At 45.6% G+C, this 19,760-nt stretch overlaps 3 protein-coding genes across 5 annotated transcripts in view; 1 reads left to right on the forward strand and 2 right to left on the reverse strand.

The window, feature by feature from the left end:
* Positions 1-19,760, reverse strand: part of LOC127355790 (uncharacterized) — a 70,535-nt gene that overhangs the window by 22,143 nt on the left and 28,632 nt on the right. The gene's annotated exons all lie outside the window — the stretch shown is intronic.
* Positions 364-19,760, reverse strand: part of LOC127356796 (uncharacterized) — a 281,317-nt gene continuing 261,920 nt past the window's right edge. The window contains exons 2-5 of the mRNA XM_051388819.1: positions 5,539-5,727; positions 3,871-5,027; positions 660-1,068; positions 364-392 (exon numbers count right to left, since the gene is read on the reverse strand). Of these exons, the coding sequence (XP_051244779.1) occupies positions 364-392; positions 660-1,068; positions 3,871-5,027; positions 5,539-5,727 (1,784 nt within the window). The remainder of the gene's footprint in view (positions 393-659; positions 1,069-3,870; positions 5,028-5,538; positions 5,728-19,760) is intronic.
* The window catches only part of LOC127355749 (formin-binding protein 1-like), a 30,170-nt gene continuing 21,169 nt past the window's right edge, over positions 10,760-19,760 (forward strand). For both annotated transcript variants that reach the window (XM_051386883.1, XM_051386884.1), the window contains exons 1-3: positions 10,760-11,081; positions 16,497-16,612; positions 17,184-17,234. In XM_051386883.1, coding sequence (XP_051242843.1) covers positions 11,052-11,081; positions 16,497-16,612; positions 17,184-17,234 — 197 coding nt within the window. In that variant the 5' untranslated portion in view covers positions 10,760-11,051. The remainder of the gene's footprint in view (positions 11,082-16,496; positions 16,613-17,183; positions 17,235-19,760) is intronic.

Below are 19,760 nucleotides of genomic sequence, written 5' to 3' on the forward strand. Positions count from 1 at the left end.
AGAGAACGTAGTGTTCTAGAGGGGTAATAGGGTACTATGAGCTCTTTAAGATATGAAGGGGCCTGACCATGAAGAGCTTTATAGGTGAGGAGGAGGATTTTAAAGTCAATTCTACATTTTACAGGGAGCCAATGCAGAGAAGCTAGTACAGGAGAGATGTGATCTCTTTTTCTAGTTCCTGTCAGTACTCGTGCTGCAGGGTTCTGAATTAATTGGAGCGTTTTAATGGACTTATTGGGGCAACCTGATAATAAAGAGTTGCAGTAATCCAGCCTTGAAGTAACAAATGCATGGATAAGTTTTTCTGCATCTGTCTGTGATAGTATGTGTCTAATATTTCTAATATTACTGTAGCAAGCCGTGCTACAGACGGGGTTCCCCAGCACACAAAACTCCCGGACCAGACTGTCGGTTCACACAACTCTTTATTTAAGGCACAAAATGCAGCTGCACCGCTGCTCGGCAGCTTCCGCCCAGAGGCCTGTCTTTCGGTGTGTGTCTTTTTCCGGATCCAGCACACTACTGCCAAGATAAAAGGTAGAGTCATCAGACAATCATTGGCAGGTGAGGTAATCAACTCACCTGGTGCCACTCTCCCAGGCCTTCCCCACACCTCTCCCTCCTGCAGCTGAGCGCGAACCACGCCCACCTCCACATACCCCCACCGCCCGATTTAGGCCGGGGCGCCATCCGGCCTAACCTACTCCCCCCCCCCCCATAGGAGCGGGAGAGAAAGTCGGCCACGGCCATCTGCGCCCCCGGTCTATGGACCACCCTGAATTTAAACGGCTGTAAGGCCAGATACCACCGAGTGATCCGGGCGTTGGCATCTTTCATGCGGTGGAGCCACTGGAGGGGGGCATGGTCCGAACAGAGGGTGAACGAGCGCCCCAGCAGGTAATAACGCAGAGCCTCGACCGCCCACCGGATCGCCAAGCACTCCTTCTCGATCGTGCTATACCGAGACTCCCTCTCCGACAGCTTCCGGCTGATGTATAACACCGGGCGGTCGACACCCTGCACCTGCTGGGACAGAACGGCCCCCAGCCCTCTGTTCGAAGCGTCAGTCTGCAGGATAAAGGGGAGAGAGAAGTTAGGTGTGTGAAGAAGAGGCTTCCCACAGAGGGTTTGTTTTACCTTCTCAAACGCCAGCTGACACTGCTCCGTCCACTGGACCGGATCTGAGGCACCCTTTCGAGTGAGGTCGGTCAGGGGGCTGGTCAAGTCTGCAAAGTGCGGAATGAACCGCCGGTAATAACCTGCCAGCCCCAGGAACCGCCTCACCTCCTTTTTGGTCTTGGGCCGTGGGCTGGCTGCAATTGCTGCTGTCTTGTCTACCTGAGGACGCACCTGCCCACTGCCCAAGTGGTACCCCAAATACCGTACCTCCCTCCGTCCAACTGCACACTTCCTCGGGTTGGCAGTGAGCCCCGCCTGCCTCAGTGACTCGAGCACCGCCGCCACACTCTGCACATGCTCCCGCCAGCTGTTACTATGGATGATAACGTCATCCAAGTAGGCGGCCGCATACGCAGAGTGCGGACGCAGGACCCGGTCCATGAGACGCTGGAAAGTGGCTGGGGCCCCAAACAACCCGAAAGGAAGTGTGACAAATTGGTACAATCCATACGGAGTGGAGAAGGCCGTTTTTTCCTTAGACTCTGGAGACAAGGGAATCTGCCAATAGCCCTTGGTTAAATCCAGTGTCGTGAAAAAGCGAGCAGTGCCTAACCGATCCAGGAGCTCGTCGACCCGAGGCATCGGATAAGCATCAAACCGTGACACATCATTCACCTTGCGATAGTCCACACAGAACCGAATAGACCCATCCTTCTTAAGTACCAGAACAATGGGGCTACACCAGGCACTGTTGGACTCTTCTATTACCCCCATCTCCAGCATGGCCTTCAATTCCTTCTGAACCACCTTTCTTTTGTGTTCAGGTAACCGATAGGGCCGTGAACGCACTGTCACGCCCGGGTGAGTCTCAACATGATGCTGTATGAGATTTGTGCGTCCTGGCAGGGGGGAGAACACGTCAGCAAAACGCTGTTGCAACGCTGCAACGTCTGCTCTCTGGGACGGTGTGAGATGGTCATCACAATGGAGTGAGGCAGGATTGGTGGAATTTGGGACCTCAGGCCCCAACTCATCTCTCTCTTTCACCGTGGTCACCACAGAAACAGGCTCCGCCTCTCTCCACGCTTTAAGGAGATTGAGATGGTAAATCTGTGCTGCACCTCCCCTGTCAGAACGCCCAACCTTATAATCGACATCACCCACTCGCCGTGTGACCACGAAGGGCCCTTGCCACTTGGCGAGTAATTTAGAGCTGGAAGAAGGGAGTAATACAAGTACTTTGTCTCCCGGTGCAAATTGTCTGAGCCTAGTTCCTCTGTTGTACAGGCGCTGTTGACGCTCCTGGGCCCTGAGCAAATTCTCCCGTGACAACCGGCCCAATGTGTGGAGTTTTGCTCTCAGGTCCAGGACGTACTGAACCTCATTTTTACTTGGGCTCGGACCCTCCTCCCAGCTTTCTTTAACAAGGTCCAGAACCCCCCGTGGTGTCCTGCCAAACAGCAGTTCAAAGGGAGAAAATCCCGTTGAGGCCTGGGGCACCTCACGCACTGCAAACAACAGAGGATCTAGCCACCTATCCCAATTACGGCCGTCATCGTGCACAAACTTACGGATCATGGGCTTCAGGGTTTTGTTCAGACGCTCGACAAGGCCGTCGGTCTGAGGGTGGTACACACTAGTCCGAATTGACCTGATGCCCAATAACCCATAAAGTTCCCGGAGTGTACGTGACATAAACGAGGTGCCCTGGTCCGTTAGGATTTCTTTTGGGATCCCAACTCGGGAGATGACCTGGAACAGTGCCTGTGCCACACTCTTTGCAGAGATTGTGCGCAGAGGCACTGCTTCCGGATATCGAGTTGCATAATCCACTAGGACTAATACAAAGCGATATCCTCGTGCGCTCCGGTGAAATGGCCCGATGAGGTCCATGCCAATACGCTCAAATGGAACCTCCATGAGTGGTAATGGGCGCAAAGGCGCTCTCGGGATGGCCGGTTGGTTAACCAACTGACATTCCGGGCAAGATGCACACCAGCGGCGTACATCTGCCCTAATGCCAGGCCAATAGAATCGGGCCATTATCCGGTTAAGTGTCTTCTCATACCCCATATGCCCCGCCATTGGGTTATAATGAGCCGCCTGGAAAACTGTTTCCCGGCGGCTTTCCGGCACCAACAACTGGGTGATTTCCTCTGCTGACTGAGTGTCACGACTCACTCTGTATAACCTGTCCCTAACCAATGCAAAATGCGGATATGTCTGCGCTGCGTCAGGGTGCACCAATTGACCATCAATTTTTATCACTTGGTCAAAGGCAAAGCGTAGAGTATTGTCGCGAGACTGCTCGAGTGGAAAATCTTCCGTGGAGCGCAACATGGGGACCTGTGGAGCCTCTGGCGGAGGCACCACAGATCCCCCCTCCCCCTCTGCAGCGTCGGACAACCTCGCGTCACCACTGAGCACAGCGCACATATCCCATGTCCCTACCGGCCGTGAACGCACCCCCGCACACTGCCCCACTAATCGATTAAACCCAGGCCAATCCGTGCCCAAAATCAGGGGGTGCGTCAGGCGGGAACTAACCGCAGCCTTAACAATATGCTTTTTACCCATATATCTAATTTCCACGGGTACAACCGGGTATCTGTGAATATCCCCATGTACACATCTAATGTCCACCCACGATGCCTCTACCAAAGCCCCGGGTCGAACCAGGTGCTGATGAATTATAGACTGCGTGCAGCCCGAATCCACCATTGCCTGATGTATACCCCCTTGGATCCTTACCGGGACGCTGTATGTCCCTCCTGGACCGGGGGAGGGTGTTGGTGGGCCAGCAACCCGGACCACCTGTCCGACCTCCATGAGAGGGCACTCCCTGCGGAAATGCCCGGGCTGCCCGCACCGCCAACACTCCTGCCCTGACGCCTGAGGAACCCTCTGTGGGCCGAGAGCGGCACCCGTAGCGGCTGGACCCTGGGAAGGAGAGAGAGAAGAGGGTTGGTTACTGCGTGGCAGAGGGAGAGGCCGGGCAACAGTTTCCAGTCGGGGGGTAAGCGGGGGTGGGGGTCTCCTGCGGGGCGCCGGCACGGGTCGGGCGGGTGCAGAGGGCCGCCTCTCCGGAGCTCGGTCCCCACCGTGGACAGCCAGATGATCCTCTGCGAGGGTGATGGCGGCCTCCAAACCCGCCGGTCGGTGGCACCGCACCCACTCCGCGGTCCCGGTCGGGAGCCCCTCCACAAACTGCTCCAGCACCACCTGCTCCAGCATCAGCCTCTCGCCGCTGGATCCCCCCGGCTGCAGCCACCTGGTGGCAGCGTCCTTCAGCTGCTGCGCAAAGACGAATGGACGGTCAGAGGATCCCAGTGTGGCGGACCGGAACCGGCGGCGGTGATCCTCGGGGGAGAAACCCATCCTGTCTAGGATGGCTCTTTTGACGTTCTGGAACTCCCCCCGAGCAGAAGCTGGCAGGCCGAGCGCCGCAGTCTGGGACTCTCCCGACAGCAGGGGAAGCAGGCGCACGGCCCACTCCGCCGCCGGCCAGCCACAGGCCTCCGCCGTCGCCTCAAACATTTCGAGGAAGGTTTGGGGGTCATCCGCCGCTGTCATCCGGTGCATGGTGATGCCGGAAAAGGAGGAGCATGGAGGGGATGGAGACTGTGCCCCCGACCGGGCCAGCAGTCCCTCCAGCAGCTGGTTCTGCTTCCCCGCCTGGTTCTGGAGTGCCTCCAGATGCCGTCTATTTGTTGCCGTCTGCTGGCTGTGTATTGCCGTGATCTGCCCCAGCATCTCTCCCAGCAGTGTGATCAGCTGTGATGGCTGCTCCGTAGGCGGCTGCGGGGCCGGCTGCGGAGGTGGCTGCTGTGGAGGCTGCTGCATGGGCGGTAGTGGATCGGACATTTCCGTGTGCTGCCCCACGGTGGGCGCCAGTGTAGCAAGCCGTGCTACAGACGGGGTTCCCCAGCACACAAAACTCCCGGACCAGACTGTCGGTTCACACAACTCTTTATTTAAGGCACAAAATGCAGCTGCACCGCTGCTCGGCAGCTTCCGCCCAGAGGCCTGTCTTTCGGTGTGTGTCTTTTTCCGGATCCAGCACACTACTGCCAAGATAAAAGGTAGAGTCATCAGACAATCATTGGCAGGTGAGGTAATCAACTCACCTGGTGCCACTCTCCCAGGCCTTCCCCACACCTCTCCCTCCTGCAGCTGAGCGCGAACCACGCCCACCTCCACAATTACGTAAATGAAAGAAGGCAGTCCTAGAGGTCTGCTTTATGTGGGAGTTAAATGACAAATCCTGATCAAAGATAACTCCAAGATTCCTGACAGTGGTGCTAGAGGCCAAGTTAATGCCATCTAGAGTAACTATATCTTTAGACAGTGAGTCTCTAAGGTTTTTGGGGCCAAGAACAAGAATTTGGTTTTTTTCTGAGTTTAACATCAGAAAATTGCAGGTGATCCAGGATTGTATGTCCTTAAGACATGTTTGTAATTTAGATAATTGATTAATTTCTTTGGGCTTGATTGATAGATATAACTGCGTATCATCTGCATAACAGTGAAAGTTATTGGAGTGATTCCTAATAATGTTGCCTAATGGGAGCATATATAAAGTAAATAGTATTGGTCCAAGTACAGAACCTTGTGGAACTCCATGACTAACTGTAGTATTTATTTTTTCAAGATTCATCGTTAACTTGTACAAACGGCGAGCGATCTGATAAATATGACTTAAACCAGCTTAGTGCGGTTCCTTTAATGCCAATTTGATGCTCAAGTCTCCCCAAAAGAATATTATGGTCAATGGTGTCAAATGCAGCACTAAGATCTAATAATACAAGTACAGAGACAAGTCCATTGTCAGAAGCAGTCAGAAGGTCATTATTAACTTTAACCAGAGCTGTCTCTGTGCTATGATGAACTCTAAATCCTGACTGAAAATCCTCAAATAAACTATTGTTAAGTAGAAAGTCACACAACACTTTGGCGACTACTTTCTCCAGAATCTTAGAGAGGAAGGGGAGGTTAGAAATCGGTCTATAGTTGGCTAAAACCCCGGGTCAAGAGTGGACTTTTTAAGAAGGGGTTTAATTACAGCTACTTTAAAGGACTGTGGTACATATCCTGATAATAAAGAAAGATTAATCATATCCAGTAAAGAAGTGCCAATTAAGGGAACAACTTCTTTAAGCAGTCTAGTTGGGATTGGGTCTAATAGACAGGTTGATGGCTTCAATGAAGAAATGATTGAAGTTAACTGATGAAGATCGATAGCAGAAAAACAGTCTAAATATACATCTAAGTTTACATTGACAGAAGTCCCTGAACTTGGAGAGCCACTGATAACTGTTGATGGCAGTTGGTGATTAATTTTTTCTCTAATAGTAATAATTTTATTATAGAAGAAGCTCATGAAGTCATTGCTACTTAAGTTTATGGGGATATGTGGCTCAATAGAGCTGTGACTCTGTCAGCCTGGCTACAGTGCTGAAGAGGAACCTAGGGTTGTTCTTATTTTCTTCTATTAGTGCTGAGTAATAGGCTCCTCTGGCATTACGGAGGGCCTTTCTATACATTTTAAGATTATCAAGCCAATTTGAGCGATATTCTGATAATTTATTCTGAAGAGCGCCATTTCCTTTCGGATTTCCTAGCTATTTGTTTTAACTGGCGGGTTTGGTGGTTATACCAAGGTGCTAGTCTCCTATGTTTTAATAATTTCCTTTTTATAGGAGCGATAGAGTCTAATGTTGATCGTAGTGAGCCTGTAGCACTATTGACAAGTTTATCAATTTCAGATGGACTAAAGTCATTATAGGACTATGTTAAATTCAGACATGGCATTGAATTAAACACTGAAGGAATCTCCTCCTTAAATTTAGCTACAGCACTGTCAGATAGACATCTGCTGTAGGAAGTTTTGCCTAATGGCTTATAATCTAATAGTATGAATTCAAAAGTTATTAAATAATGGTCAGATAGGAAAGGATTATGTTGGAAGACTATTAAATGTTCAATATCAATGCCATATGATAAAACAAGGTCAAGAGTGTGATTAAAACAATGAGTTGGTTTATTTACACTCTGACAGAAGCCAATTGAGTCTATTAATGATATAAATGCATTACTAAGGCTGTCATTGTTAACATCCACATGAATATTAAAATCACCTACAATAATTACTTTATCTGATTTAAGGACTAAACTTGATAAAAACTCTGAGAATTCAGATATAAAATCAGAATACGGTCCAGGAGCGCGGTACACTATAACAAATAGAACTGGCTGTAGTGTTTTCCAGTTTGGGTGAGAAAGACTAAGAACAAGGCTTTCAAATGAATTATAATTTAGTTTAGGTTTAGGGTCCATTAAAACGCTTGAATCATATATGGCTGCTACTCCACCTCCTCGGCCTGTGCCTCGAGGAATGTGAGTATTAATATGACTGGGGGGGGTGGATTCATTTAGGCTAACATACTCCTCGTGGGACAACCAGGTCTCAGTAAGACAAAGTAAATCAATATCATAATCTGATATTAATATATTCACTAAAACAGCTTTAGAGGTAAGTAATTCTGAAACATATATTTAATAATCAGCTGCTCAGCGTATTACTAATCATTAACCTTTATTAGTTATTGATCTGCAGTCGGAAAGAAACTGATTATCATACAAATTAAATAGTTATTATAAGTGTGTATGATTGATGCAGGCTGATGACCTTTGACCTTTAACAGTCAGGCGGCCTTGTACGTGATAGGACCACTGAGTATCTCCTTTCAAATAACTTTATTTAAATGAACATCCACTTCACAACCTTCACACAGTGACACTCGGTCCCAGTGGTCCCAGTATAGAATATGTAGTATAAAATTTAGTGTAGGTTAGTGCATTATTATAAGTTCATAATGAAGTAATCACACAAAAGTTTGGATATTATGTTGTAAGCACTATGGTTTGTTCACACAGATAACTGGAAATCAAGTAGAGAGCACTATGTTTTAAGTAATGATGATTTTAAGTGTTAGGTAGAATAGATTTTATATAAGCTCACAATGATGTTAAATGAAGGCATTATGTTTTAATCAAAGATGAATGCATGATAAGCACAAATACTGTTGATGAAGTAGTAAGCACCATAGTTTTTAGTAAAGGTTTGATTTAATGTGTGGAACATACAGAATGTAGTTGTTGCAAAAAACAAGCACTAATTATACCAAATGTATATATGTGAGTGTAACACAAGTTTCTTATCATATTAGAAAGTTTATAAAGTTTTTAAAAAATACAGTAAAAGACATCTGTGACATAATGGTGTAAGAAAAAGGTAATAAATGTTTTTTAAAAAATAGAAGTACAGTAAACTAGATTCTAATGGTGTAATCCTGATGAAAGGAGAGTAAAAAGAAAATGTCATGGTCTACTAGTGTAGGCCATGAAGCCTGCAGGTTCTATGATAAGAACATAGGCCCGACAGGTGCAGGATAATGAGGCAAATAAGACACCAGCGTTCTATGATAAGAACATAGGCCAAATATGTGCAGGATAATTAGGCTGATAAGACACTAGTAAAACAGAAAAACCACAGGTTGGTGGAACCTGAATTTTAGAGTCTTTCCAGAGTGGAATTTACACCATTATGTCATAGGTTGAAAAGGTAGAAGATGGGCAGGACTTGTGACAGAATGCAAGAGTATATTTTTAATAACCAAATGCCATCAACAGCTAGCAGTGGCTCTCCAAGTTCAGGAACTTTAACTAATGTAAACTCAGATATATATTTAGAATGTTTTTCTGCTATCAATCTTCATCAGTTAACTTTCTTTACTTCTTTACTAGATATGATTTATTTCCTTTTTCTTTTTTGTAAACAGCACTTATGAGATCTCTCATGTTTTAAAATCAATAGTTTCATTAAAACAAATGTATTAATATCACATCATATATGAAGTTAAGTAATAACATCTAATACAGACACTATTATGCACACAGTACCCACAACTACTGCAGTACTTGAAGTAGTTCTGCAGCTTCATGGAGTTAAAAACTGAAAGAATAAAATAAATGAATAGCTTCTGTGTTTCAGTGATAGAGAGAGAAATTATTTCCAGATTTATTCAGAGTGAAATATGATCTGATGATATTTAATAAAAGATCAAAAAGACTCGCTGACATTTCAGCTGAACCAAGAAGTTCACGTGATGAGACAGTCTGATATTTACTGTCACACCTGGACCTGGACCTGGACCCGGGTAACATCAGGAGTTTGTCTTATGCATTTATTTTTCACACATTCATTTTATGACGGAAACACCTCATTGATCTGGTTTCTGTTTCCTGAACTGAAGATTGATCACAAACAGTTTGAGAGGGTTTACAAACCGCCTTATCAGACCCTCACATCCAAACTGAGAGAGAGAGTCTATACTGCAGTCAGCCACCAGGGGGAGATAGAGAGAGAGAGAGTCTATACTGCAGTCAGCCACCAGGGGAGATAGAGAGAGAGAGAGAGTCTATACTGCAGTCAGCCACCAGGGGGAGATAGAGAGAGAGAGAGAGAGAGAGAGAGAGTCTATACTGCAGTCAGCCACCAGGGGGAGATAGAGAGAGAGAGAGAGAGTCTATACTGCAGTCAGCCACCAGGGGAGATAGAGAGAGTCTATACTGCAGTCAGCCACCAGGGGGAGAGAGAGAGAGAGAGAGAGTCTATACTGCAGTCAGCCACCAGGGGGAGATAGAGAGAGAGAGAGAGAGAGAGAGAGTCTATACTGCAGTCAGCCACCAGGGGGAGATAGAGAGAGAGTCTATACTGCAGTCAGCCACCAGGGGGAGAGAGAGAGAGAGTCTATACTGCAGTCAGCCACCAGGGGAGATAGAGAGAATAGAGAGAGAGTCTATACTGCAGTCAGCCACCAGGGGAGACAGAGAGGGTCTATACTGCAGTCAGCCACCAGGGGAGATAGATAGAGAGAGAGTCTATACTGCAGTCAGCCACCAGGGGGATAGAGAGAGAGAGTCTATACTGCAGTCAGCCACCAGGGGAGATAGAGAGAGAGAGAGAGAGAGGGGGTCTATACTGCAGTCAGCCACCAGGGGGAGAGAGAGAGAGAGAGAGAGAGAGAGAGAGAGTCTATACTGCAGTCAGCCACCAGGGGGAGATAGACAGGTAAAGGGTAAATAACATAAGGCCTTTCTGATTCATTTTGATAAATTAGGGGAATTAAACTCCCGGCTGGAGCCTTTCTGTGGATTCCAGTCGTTACCCTTGAACAAGGCACTGGTTTCTGTGCTCTGCTGCTCCCAGTACTGAGGATGAATCTCCCTGCAGTGATCAATAAAAGAGGTGGAGGTTTGAGCTCTTAGCATAAGTACATAATTAAAAATAATTATACAATACTATATATACAATTAATTATTATTATTATTAATAAAATGTTGTGATGTCAGACCAGATGTGATGATGTCACTGTGACGTGATGCACCACCTGCTGACTGACACATCACAGCTCATTATTAGATGTATTCATTATATTATTGATATCACATGTACATATGATGTAAATATCGATCACCATATTGATTTGTTATTTATCGTTCATCTGTATTTTATTAGTCTGCAGGGCGGGGCGGCAACTGCGCATGCTCATACCACACTCACTCTCTCACACACACACACACACACACACAAATCTCAGCATCTCCTCACTGATGACAAAGGGTCCTCGCGGGAGACGAGCCGCGCGTGACCGCTTCCTCTGTGCTCGTGCTGCCGCAGACAGAAGCAGACAGACAGACAGAGGACAGAGGGTGAGACAGACAGACAGACAGACAGCAGCGGCAGTGTGTCGGTCGGTGTGTGTCGGTGGTCGCTGAGGATGCGCGCGGTGGGCAGCGGCAGCAGCTCGCGGTGATCGTCGGTCGGTACCGGGAGGAGCAGCCGCAGTGGAGCGCGAGGAGCGGACATCATGAGCTGCAACTGGGGCACCGAGCTGTGGGTAAGATACACCCGTTCACACCTGTTCACACCGCTCGGCACTGAGAGCCGGTCACCTGCCGGTAACCTGCCGGTAACCGGGGCCCTGTCGGTGTGTGTGTGAGGCCCTCGTGCTTCTGTCTGCTCCTCCATAGCAACACTGTGAGTGACGACAGCGGCTCGCGCTCTGCGTCCTCCATGATGCTGCAGCAGCCCCCCCCCCCTTTATAAAACTAATAATATCGTCTGTATTTATTTACCTTTGTATTCATTTTCTTTACTTTCCCCTTTTAAAAATAATGTTTTGTTAATGAATTAATTCTATTTTAAATATTTCAATGTATTTATTGATTTTGTAAAAAAATGTTTACATTTCTGCTTAATTATCCAAATGAGGGTGATGTAATTCAAGGTGTGTCATGCAGTCAGCTTTCCACTTATTGATTGATTGACTTTAAATGCCCTTATCCTGCGGCTGTCCACTGATTGTTACAGCGACTCTGATTTGATGGATAAATGTTTTCTGGTTTTTCTTCTTATGTCTTCCACCTGCTCCAACTATCGCTGATTTACAGGGTTACCTGATGGACAGATTGCTGCCGCTAACGGCTGCTAACATTAACCAGGTTAATGGTTTGGTGTGCCGTAAGGCAGCCCTGCTAACAATACATCACATCTAGCATGGATTTTCCTACAAACACAATTCAGTCGGTGGATTATATACATGCCAAATTTATCACAACACTTGAGATTTTCATGAGACGTGTCCAGCACTATGTTCCAGACTGTGATTTCGGTAACATTTGAGGCAAAAACAAAGCAGCCCGATATGAGAGTAAAGTTTTGCTAACAGCCGGGCTGTGGCTCTCCGGTATAACATGGTAACGTAACACAGATAGTGATACTATTTGCTCGTACGTAACTTTGGAGGGTAAAAACTACCTAACTCTCCCAACAGCCTCAACTCCACGTTTGGGTAGAAAAAATAATCCAGCATTTATTAGTGTGCATGGTCCTGCTTGACCCCCATTGCTAATATTACTGATATTATTATTATTATTATTATTATTATTATTATAAGGTCTAGACCGTACTCATTATAACATTATTTAAATATCCCTCATCGTTGTGGCTATTATCGTCATCATCATCAGTGATTTCTTAATTATTTTTTGCCTTTTTTTTCAATTCAATTTTATTTGTATAGCGCCAATTCATAACAGAAGTTATCTCAGGACACTTTTCAAATAGAGCAGGTCTAGACCGAACTCCTTATAATTTATAATTTCATGCCTTTATTGGGTAGAGACAGCTGAAGGTCGACAGGAAAGGTTGGTAGAGAGAGAGGGGATGACACGCAGCAAAGAGCTACAGGTCAGATTCGAACCGGGCCGCTGCAGCAACTTTGTCTCTCTCTCTCTCTCTCTCTCTCTCTCTCTCTCTCTCTCTCTCCCCCACCTAGAGTTTGGGTCTGTCCGAGGTTTCTGCCTCTTAAAAGGAAGTTTTTCCTTGCCGCTGTCGTGCTTGCTCATGGTGGGAACTGCTGGGTCTCTGTAAATGTTATAAGGAGTTCTGAACCATCCAAGGAGGTGATATTAAGGGGGCTGGTGACTTGAGGTAGGTTCTTGTTGAAGACCATACAGTTTGACAGTGATCTGAATACTGAAGCTGAGTTGCAGGGAAGACAAGGCAGTGTTCACGGAGGGGCTGGATGTAGACAACAGGGTGTTGTCAGCATACAGGTAGATGTTAGAATGGCCAGCAGCACGAACAACATTATTTATGAATATTGTGAAGCGGGTTAGACCTAGAACAATATTATTTTCTGTCAATAGCGCAAAGAAGAGGTCTGGGTCATCCAGTCAAGCCGACTTATTATAAACCAGTTTGAGCAACTCCCCAAGCACCTCATTCTCCTCTACTGGCTGAAAGGAGAAGTGAAGGTTGCTTTGGTCGAGAGGACCGGCGCTAGGGACTGAATCAGCAGGGTTGACAATAGGAGTGGGTGTGGCAGCAACAAATAGATGACCAGCCTAAACAAAATGCTTATTGAAATGGTGTACCTTTACACTTTATGTGATGTAACAATGTCTTCTGTTTTGATTGCAGTCGGTAACAGATACAATGATTTAAAAAAATTTTTTTTTTAAACTGACTATGGTCAACGCTGCTCTTGAGGAATTGTTGTTTATAGTAACTGGATTTTGCTTTCATGATTGACTGGGCGCATTTGTTCCTTATTTACTTAAAGGACTGCCAGTCCGGTAGTTGGAGTACTTTGCTTTATGCCAGAGCAGGTGGTTTTGATGGATGAGCCCAAACAGATCGGAACTAAACCAGTGGCTATAGCGGTTTTTGATTCTACTTTTTTTTTATAGGAGCATGTTGACACTGATTAGATGGGCCAAATCCAGAAAGACAGAGGGGAGGGGTGGTGTTTTGTTGCCCAGCGCACAGCCAGAGGCACACATTCCCCAGTATGTTGCAGAGATATCCATACAGTCCATACACGGAGCTATCAGTCCTCCAGCATCAGCAAAAAGTGGTCCACACTTCATGTAAGATTCAGGTATGATCTGATATGGGTGTAAAGTGGTAGTATTATTTGAGCAGAATGCAGGAATGAACTGAATAATTGATGTCACACACAGAAACGGATAGTTAGACAGGTAGAAAAACGTGCTGCCATCTTGGCATCTTAGCCTGCTGCTAACAGCTGCTACCTGCTGCTAACTAAATTGCTCAGATATGAGGATTGTAGTCTGTTATAAATGTGCAGTGGTTGGCACTAATGGATGTTGTTTGGTTTTTTTTTAAATTTTGGTTGGGGAGTGTATTTGTCCCATTGTGGGATTTTTATGTTTACATTTGGACTGATTGTACTGTCAGTGGGTTAATTAAATTCAATTAAATTCAGTTCAATTCAGGGTCAATAAAATATTAATTTGATAAGACGTGGGAAATGAAACAGTGTGTAAGTATTAATAAAAAGTAGTGCTGCCCCTGAATAAAGATATTCCTAGTCTAGTAGTCGATCGTTTCTGATATTACTGTATTGATTATAACGTGCATGTGTGAACAGCAGCCTGTTAAATGCTAACAGAAACAGTGTTAATGATTGCAAATGTGTCAGAACAACCAGCAAGGAGACTGAACATCAAGTTAATGTCATCAAACAGTCTGGTTGTTCAACACAGAGAATAAATAACTTCCACCTTCACTGAAACAAATCCTGGAGGACTGATCGATACAATGAATGATGGATACATTAACAGTTACTGACTAATAGGGCTGCCCGGTAAGATCACCTGGTAGCGCTGCTGCCACATGTACCAACGCTGAGCCCTTGCTGCATCCCTTCTCTCTGCCCCCTTTTCCTTTCTATCTTAGCTGTCACTATCGAATAAAGGCAATAAAAACTCAAAAAATACATCAAACAGTATTAAAACAGTTACTGACTAATTAAGTGGCTCTCCTGTCAGTTCCCCGCTGGGTCCCTCTGCTCCTCCTCTAGTAGTGTTTAAACTCTTCCTGTCCTTCCAGCTCCCAGTCCGAGTAAAGACAGCTAATAGGACCACTAACTAGCTAATAGCAGCTAGTATAGTTAGCATGTAGCAGCGGTTAGAGACTTTGTTTTAAGAGAAAACGTCTGTGTTGCAACAATCCTCTGATACTTTAGTCCCTGAAACAAGGGCAGCAGCTCCTGAATGCAGTTTAACGGGGACTGATGGTTCAGACGATTAGGGGGCAGCAATCATTTTTATTGAAGTTTCAGGAAGTCCATCCTCTGTTTAGCTTTGTTGGGAATTTATGGTCCTGGGTGATTAAATTAAATTAAATTCAATTCAATTTTATTTGTATAGCGCCAATTCATAACAGAAGTTATCTCATGACACTTTTCAAATAGAGCAGGTCTAGACCGAACTCTTTAAAACATTAATTACAGAGACCCAACAGTACCACCATGAGCAAGACCTTGGAGACAAGGGCAAGGGAAACCTGCCTGTTAAAAGGCAGAAACCTAGGACAGATCCTCCGGTTCTAGGTGGGTGGTCTGTCTCGACCAGTTGGGGTGAGAGAGAGAGAGAGAGAGAGAGAGGCAGAGAGCGAGAGACAGACAGACCGACAGGTGCACAGCAACAACAGTATTGGCAATGGCAATCTAGCAGGACCATGGCAGGAGGCTCCACCAGGATCGACAAGAACCTGCGAGACGAGAAAGCACAAGAACTCCGAGGAAGAAGTGAAGTTAGTAACATGCATTAATGGAACATGAATGAGTGCAGAAAGAGAGAGGAAGAGAGGAGCTCAGTGCACCATGGGAAATCCCCCGATAGTCTAGGCCTATAGCAGCATAACTAAGGGATGGTTCAGGACTCACCTGATCCAGCCCTAACTATAAGCTTTATCAAAGAGGAATGTCTTAAGCCTACTCTTGAATGTGGAGAGGGTGTCTGCCTCCCGAACCACAACTGGAAATTGGTTCCACAGGAGAGGAGCTTGGTAATGTTGATGATGCTACCCAGGAAGCAGAAGACCCCACAGAGTCAACTGGGGAGTCACACAGGGTAATGTCTTTAGAGCTTCAGGTTGTTCCGGCTGCACCAGGTCACCAGCTGGTCTCCTCCTGTATGAACTCAGTGAGAGTGGTGTCGTCTGTGACCTTCAGGTTTATGACAGACTGATGACTGGAGGTGCAGCTGTTGGTGTACAGAGAGAAGAGCAAACAAGGACAGCTTTTGGGGGGATCTGGTGCTGAGGGTCCAATAGTGGGTCAGTCAAATGACTTCATGACAACAGAGGTCAGGGGTCTGTAGTTGTTGAATCCTCTGGCCCTCGGCTGTTTTGGGAACACTGGAGACAGCTAATCAGCTCAGTGCTTCAGGGTGGATGGAAAGATAGTCAAACGTTTTAATTTCTTAACCAATTTCATTAAAGAATCTTTATATTCAACACTTTGTGATAAGTGCGGACTACAATTAGTTTTATCTCCAGTCTGGATAGTTTGCTGTAATAGTGGCGAGACCCTCAAAAGAGGAGTGTCTGTAGGCTTACATGAACTGAATTACTGATTACATGAAGTGTTGGAAAATAATTCTGTCATAATATTGTTAATGTTATAAAGAGGGAGCAGACAGCAGAGAGCAGACAGACCGAGTAGAACACTGTACTTGAGTTGAAAACTTAAAAGTAGAACAGCGATACTTCTGCCTGCTTTGTCCACAGCACTGCTGTCTGTCTATCTGTCTGCTCTCTGCTGTCTGTCTGTTCTCTGCTGCCTGTCTGTAGATCTGAGTCCTGATCTCTCCTGCCAGACAGAACCTGGGTTGTTGGTCCCCAACAGTACTCACTGTTGGTAGCAGTCCTGAAAACAGTCCAGGATCCTCGTCCACTGCTGTAGTCCAGGAAGTGTCAGTGAACTCTTGTTCTGTTTCAGGATCAGTTTGATAACCTGGAGAAACACACAAGCTGGGGGATCGACTTCCTGGAGAGATACACAAAGTTCATTAAAGAGAGAGCCGACATCGAGCTGAGCTACGCCAAACAGATCAGGTACCAGCACCACCTGTACATCACCTATACGTCACCTGTATGTCACCTGCACGTCACATCTATATCACCTGTATGTCACCTGTACGTCACCTGTACGTCACCCGTACATCACCTATATGTCACCTGTACGTCACATCTATATCACCTGTACGTCACATCTATATCACTTGTATGTCACCTGTACGTCACCTGTACGTCACTCGTACATCACCTGTACATCACCTATATGTCACCTGTACGTCACATCTATATCACCTGTACGTCACATCTATATCACCTGTACGTCACATCTATATCACCTGCATGTCACCTGAAAGTGAACTGGAAGTTCTCCTGATCAGAATCAGAAATATTTTATTGATCCTCGGGAGGAATTTGTTAAATAATTGAGACAAATTTCATATCAACTTTAGAAAAAGCTCTACACATTAACTTCATTACAAACAGGTTCTGATCTGTTGTTTTAGCTGTTCATTGAATTGATTCTGGAAACAAGCACTATGAGATGTTATTAATATCTGACAGCACTGATGAGATCTACCTGACTGTCTCTCTCTCCAACTGTCTGCAGGAGTCTGTCTAAGAAGTATCATCCTAAGAGAAGCAGAGAGGATGAGAGCAGGTCAGTCAGCATGTTTCAGTTTTATGTTTCAGTCAGTGAAGTTCTTTTCAGAAAGTGGTTTTTTTTTTCAGCCGCGAGTATCGATACATTAAGTCCCATTCCAATCCCCCGTATTCCGCCTGGCACTCTGCTCGCTGCCCATTTCCCCCCGTTCGCTTTGCAGGAAGAACGATTAGGTCAGCCAGCCGCTAGTTTCGCTGTAGAGCATTTCTAGCAAGTTACCCTTCTAGATACTCCCTTTACACCAGAGATACTCATTGTGCGGCTCGCCAGCCACACGCGGCTCGTCAAGCTTTGATTGGTGGCTTGCATGTTAGCTTATAACAATATGGTAACACAGCCAATACATTTTTTCAAATGTGCTACATAAATATACAGTGAACACTGCACTGCATTATACTTCTCCTTTCACCTTTATTAATGGTGTTTCCTAAAGGGGGCACTGTCAAACCTGGCAACGCAGCCCGCTTATGGCATTGTTTACACTTGACTGCAGTGCACGCTTGCAGCCAGGTTATGTTAGCTCTGCTGGCCAGCATGAGATGCAGGCACAAAATGGATAGATTTCTAATAAAAAAAAGGGCAAAAACCAGATGGACAGACACACAGCATTGAAACGAATAGTGAGGAAAAAGAGTCTGAGGAAGCAGCGAAAATCAACATGAAGACGCCGGAGAGGGGACGAGCGGGCAAACGTCATTTGTTCCCAGTAAAAAACGAAAGGTACGAGGCATACAAGACGAGCACAGGAAATTTCAAGAGAAGTGGATAGACAAATTCTTATTTGTTCTTAATTGAAAATGTATTGGCTGTGTTGTTTCTTTTTTTGTTGGATGTCCAATTTATATGTAGAAATGCACATTTGCAAAGGTGACTTGGTATGTTGTCGTAAAAGTGGCTCTCCCCTTGATTTTGCTCTGCCAATGTGGCTCTTGTGAAAAAAATAGTGAGGATTACTGCTTTACACAGACGCAGACGTCTTCCTCTTCCTGTTTACACAGTCAGAGCGAGGAGATTCAAGAGAATGGCGGCGAATATAAATCCAGCACCTTCATGCTTAAAAGCAGATGTGTGGGAGCACTTTGGGTTTAAAAAGAATAAGGAAAGCAACCTCATATCTCCAGTGTCGAGCTAAAAAAGCTGTCAAAGAATCTGTTCAGAACAGGCCACTTGCTGCACTTTTTAACTCTCCATTGTTCATTGTAATACTGCACTTTATTTACTTTTCAAAGGCTTGTAAGCTAGAGTTTGCACTGTTTCAATAAATTAAACAAATTTTCTCACCACATCTGCATGCAAGCTGTAGACTCTCTGTCCAGTCAGAGCCATATATTGAATATATATTTCAGAGCAGGTCAAGACCGAACTCTTTATAACATTAATTACAGAGACCCAACAGTACCACCATGAGCAAGCACTTGGCGACAAGGGTAAGGAAAAACTGCCTGTTAAAAGGCAGAAACCTAGGACAGATCCTTTGGCTCTAGGTGGGTGGTCGTCTGTCTCGACCAGTTGGGGTGAGAGAGAGAGAGACAGAGAGAGAGAGAGAGAGAGACAGACAGACAGACAGACTGGTGCACAGCAACAACAGTATTGGTAATGGCAATCTAGCAGGACCACGGCAGGAGGCTCCACCAGGATCGACAAGAACCTGCGAGACGAGAAAGCACAAGAACTCCGAGGAAGAAGTGAAGTTAGTAACATGCTTTAATGGAACATGAATGAGTGCAGAAAGAGAGAGGAAGAGAGGAGCTCAGTGCACCATGGGAAATCCCCCGATAGGCCTATAGCAGCATAACTAAGGGATGGTTCAGGACTCACCTGATCCAGCCCTAACTATAAGCTTTATCAAAGAGGAATGTCTTAAGCCTACTCTTGAATGTGGTGAGGGTGTCTGCCTCCCGAACCACAACTGGAAGCTGATTCCACAGGAGAGGAGCTTGGTCTCACTCTTACAGTGTAACACATTATTATTTCACTGTGTCTCACTGTCTCTAACTGTCTTGCACTGTCTCTGTCTCACACTGTGTCTCTCACTGTCTCACACTGTGTCTCTCACTGTCTCTCACTGTCTCACACTGTCTCTCACTGTCTCTCACTGTCTCACACTGCCTCACACTGTCTCTCACTACCTCACACTGTCTCACACTGTCTCTCACTACCTCACACTGTCTCACACTGTCTCACACTGTTTCTCAGTGTTTCTCACTGTCTCTCACAATTTCACAATTCAAATGGCTTTATTGGCATGACGTAACACTGTACATATTGCCAAAGCAAGCGTTTGGAATTAAAAATAATAATAGTAACAATTAAGGAAAATATTTTTTACAATAAATTAATCATAATCTATACTGTTGGTAATACTGTAACTATGATTTACTCAATTACAATCACAGTCACAATCGATCAATCTCGGTCAATAAGTAATTAGTATCCTTGAGCAAGATACTGAACCCCAAATTGCTCCTGATGCAGTGTATCAGTGTGTGAATGTGTATGAATGTTAGTTTCTGTTCGATGGTT

Source organism: Dicentrarchus labrax, unplaced genomic scaffold (assembly GCF_905237075.1).
Source record: "Dicentrarchus labrax unplaced genomic scaffold, dlabrax2021, whole genome shotgun sequence".
Lineage (NCBI taxonomy): Eukaryota > Metazoa > Chordata > Actinopteri > Moronidae > Dicentrarchus > Dicentrarchus labrax.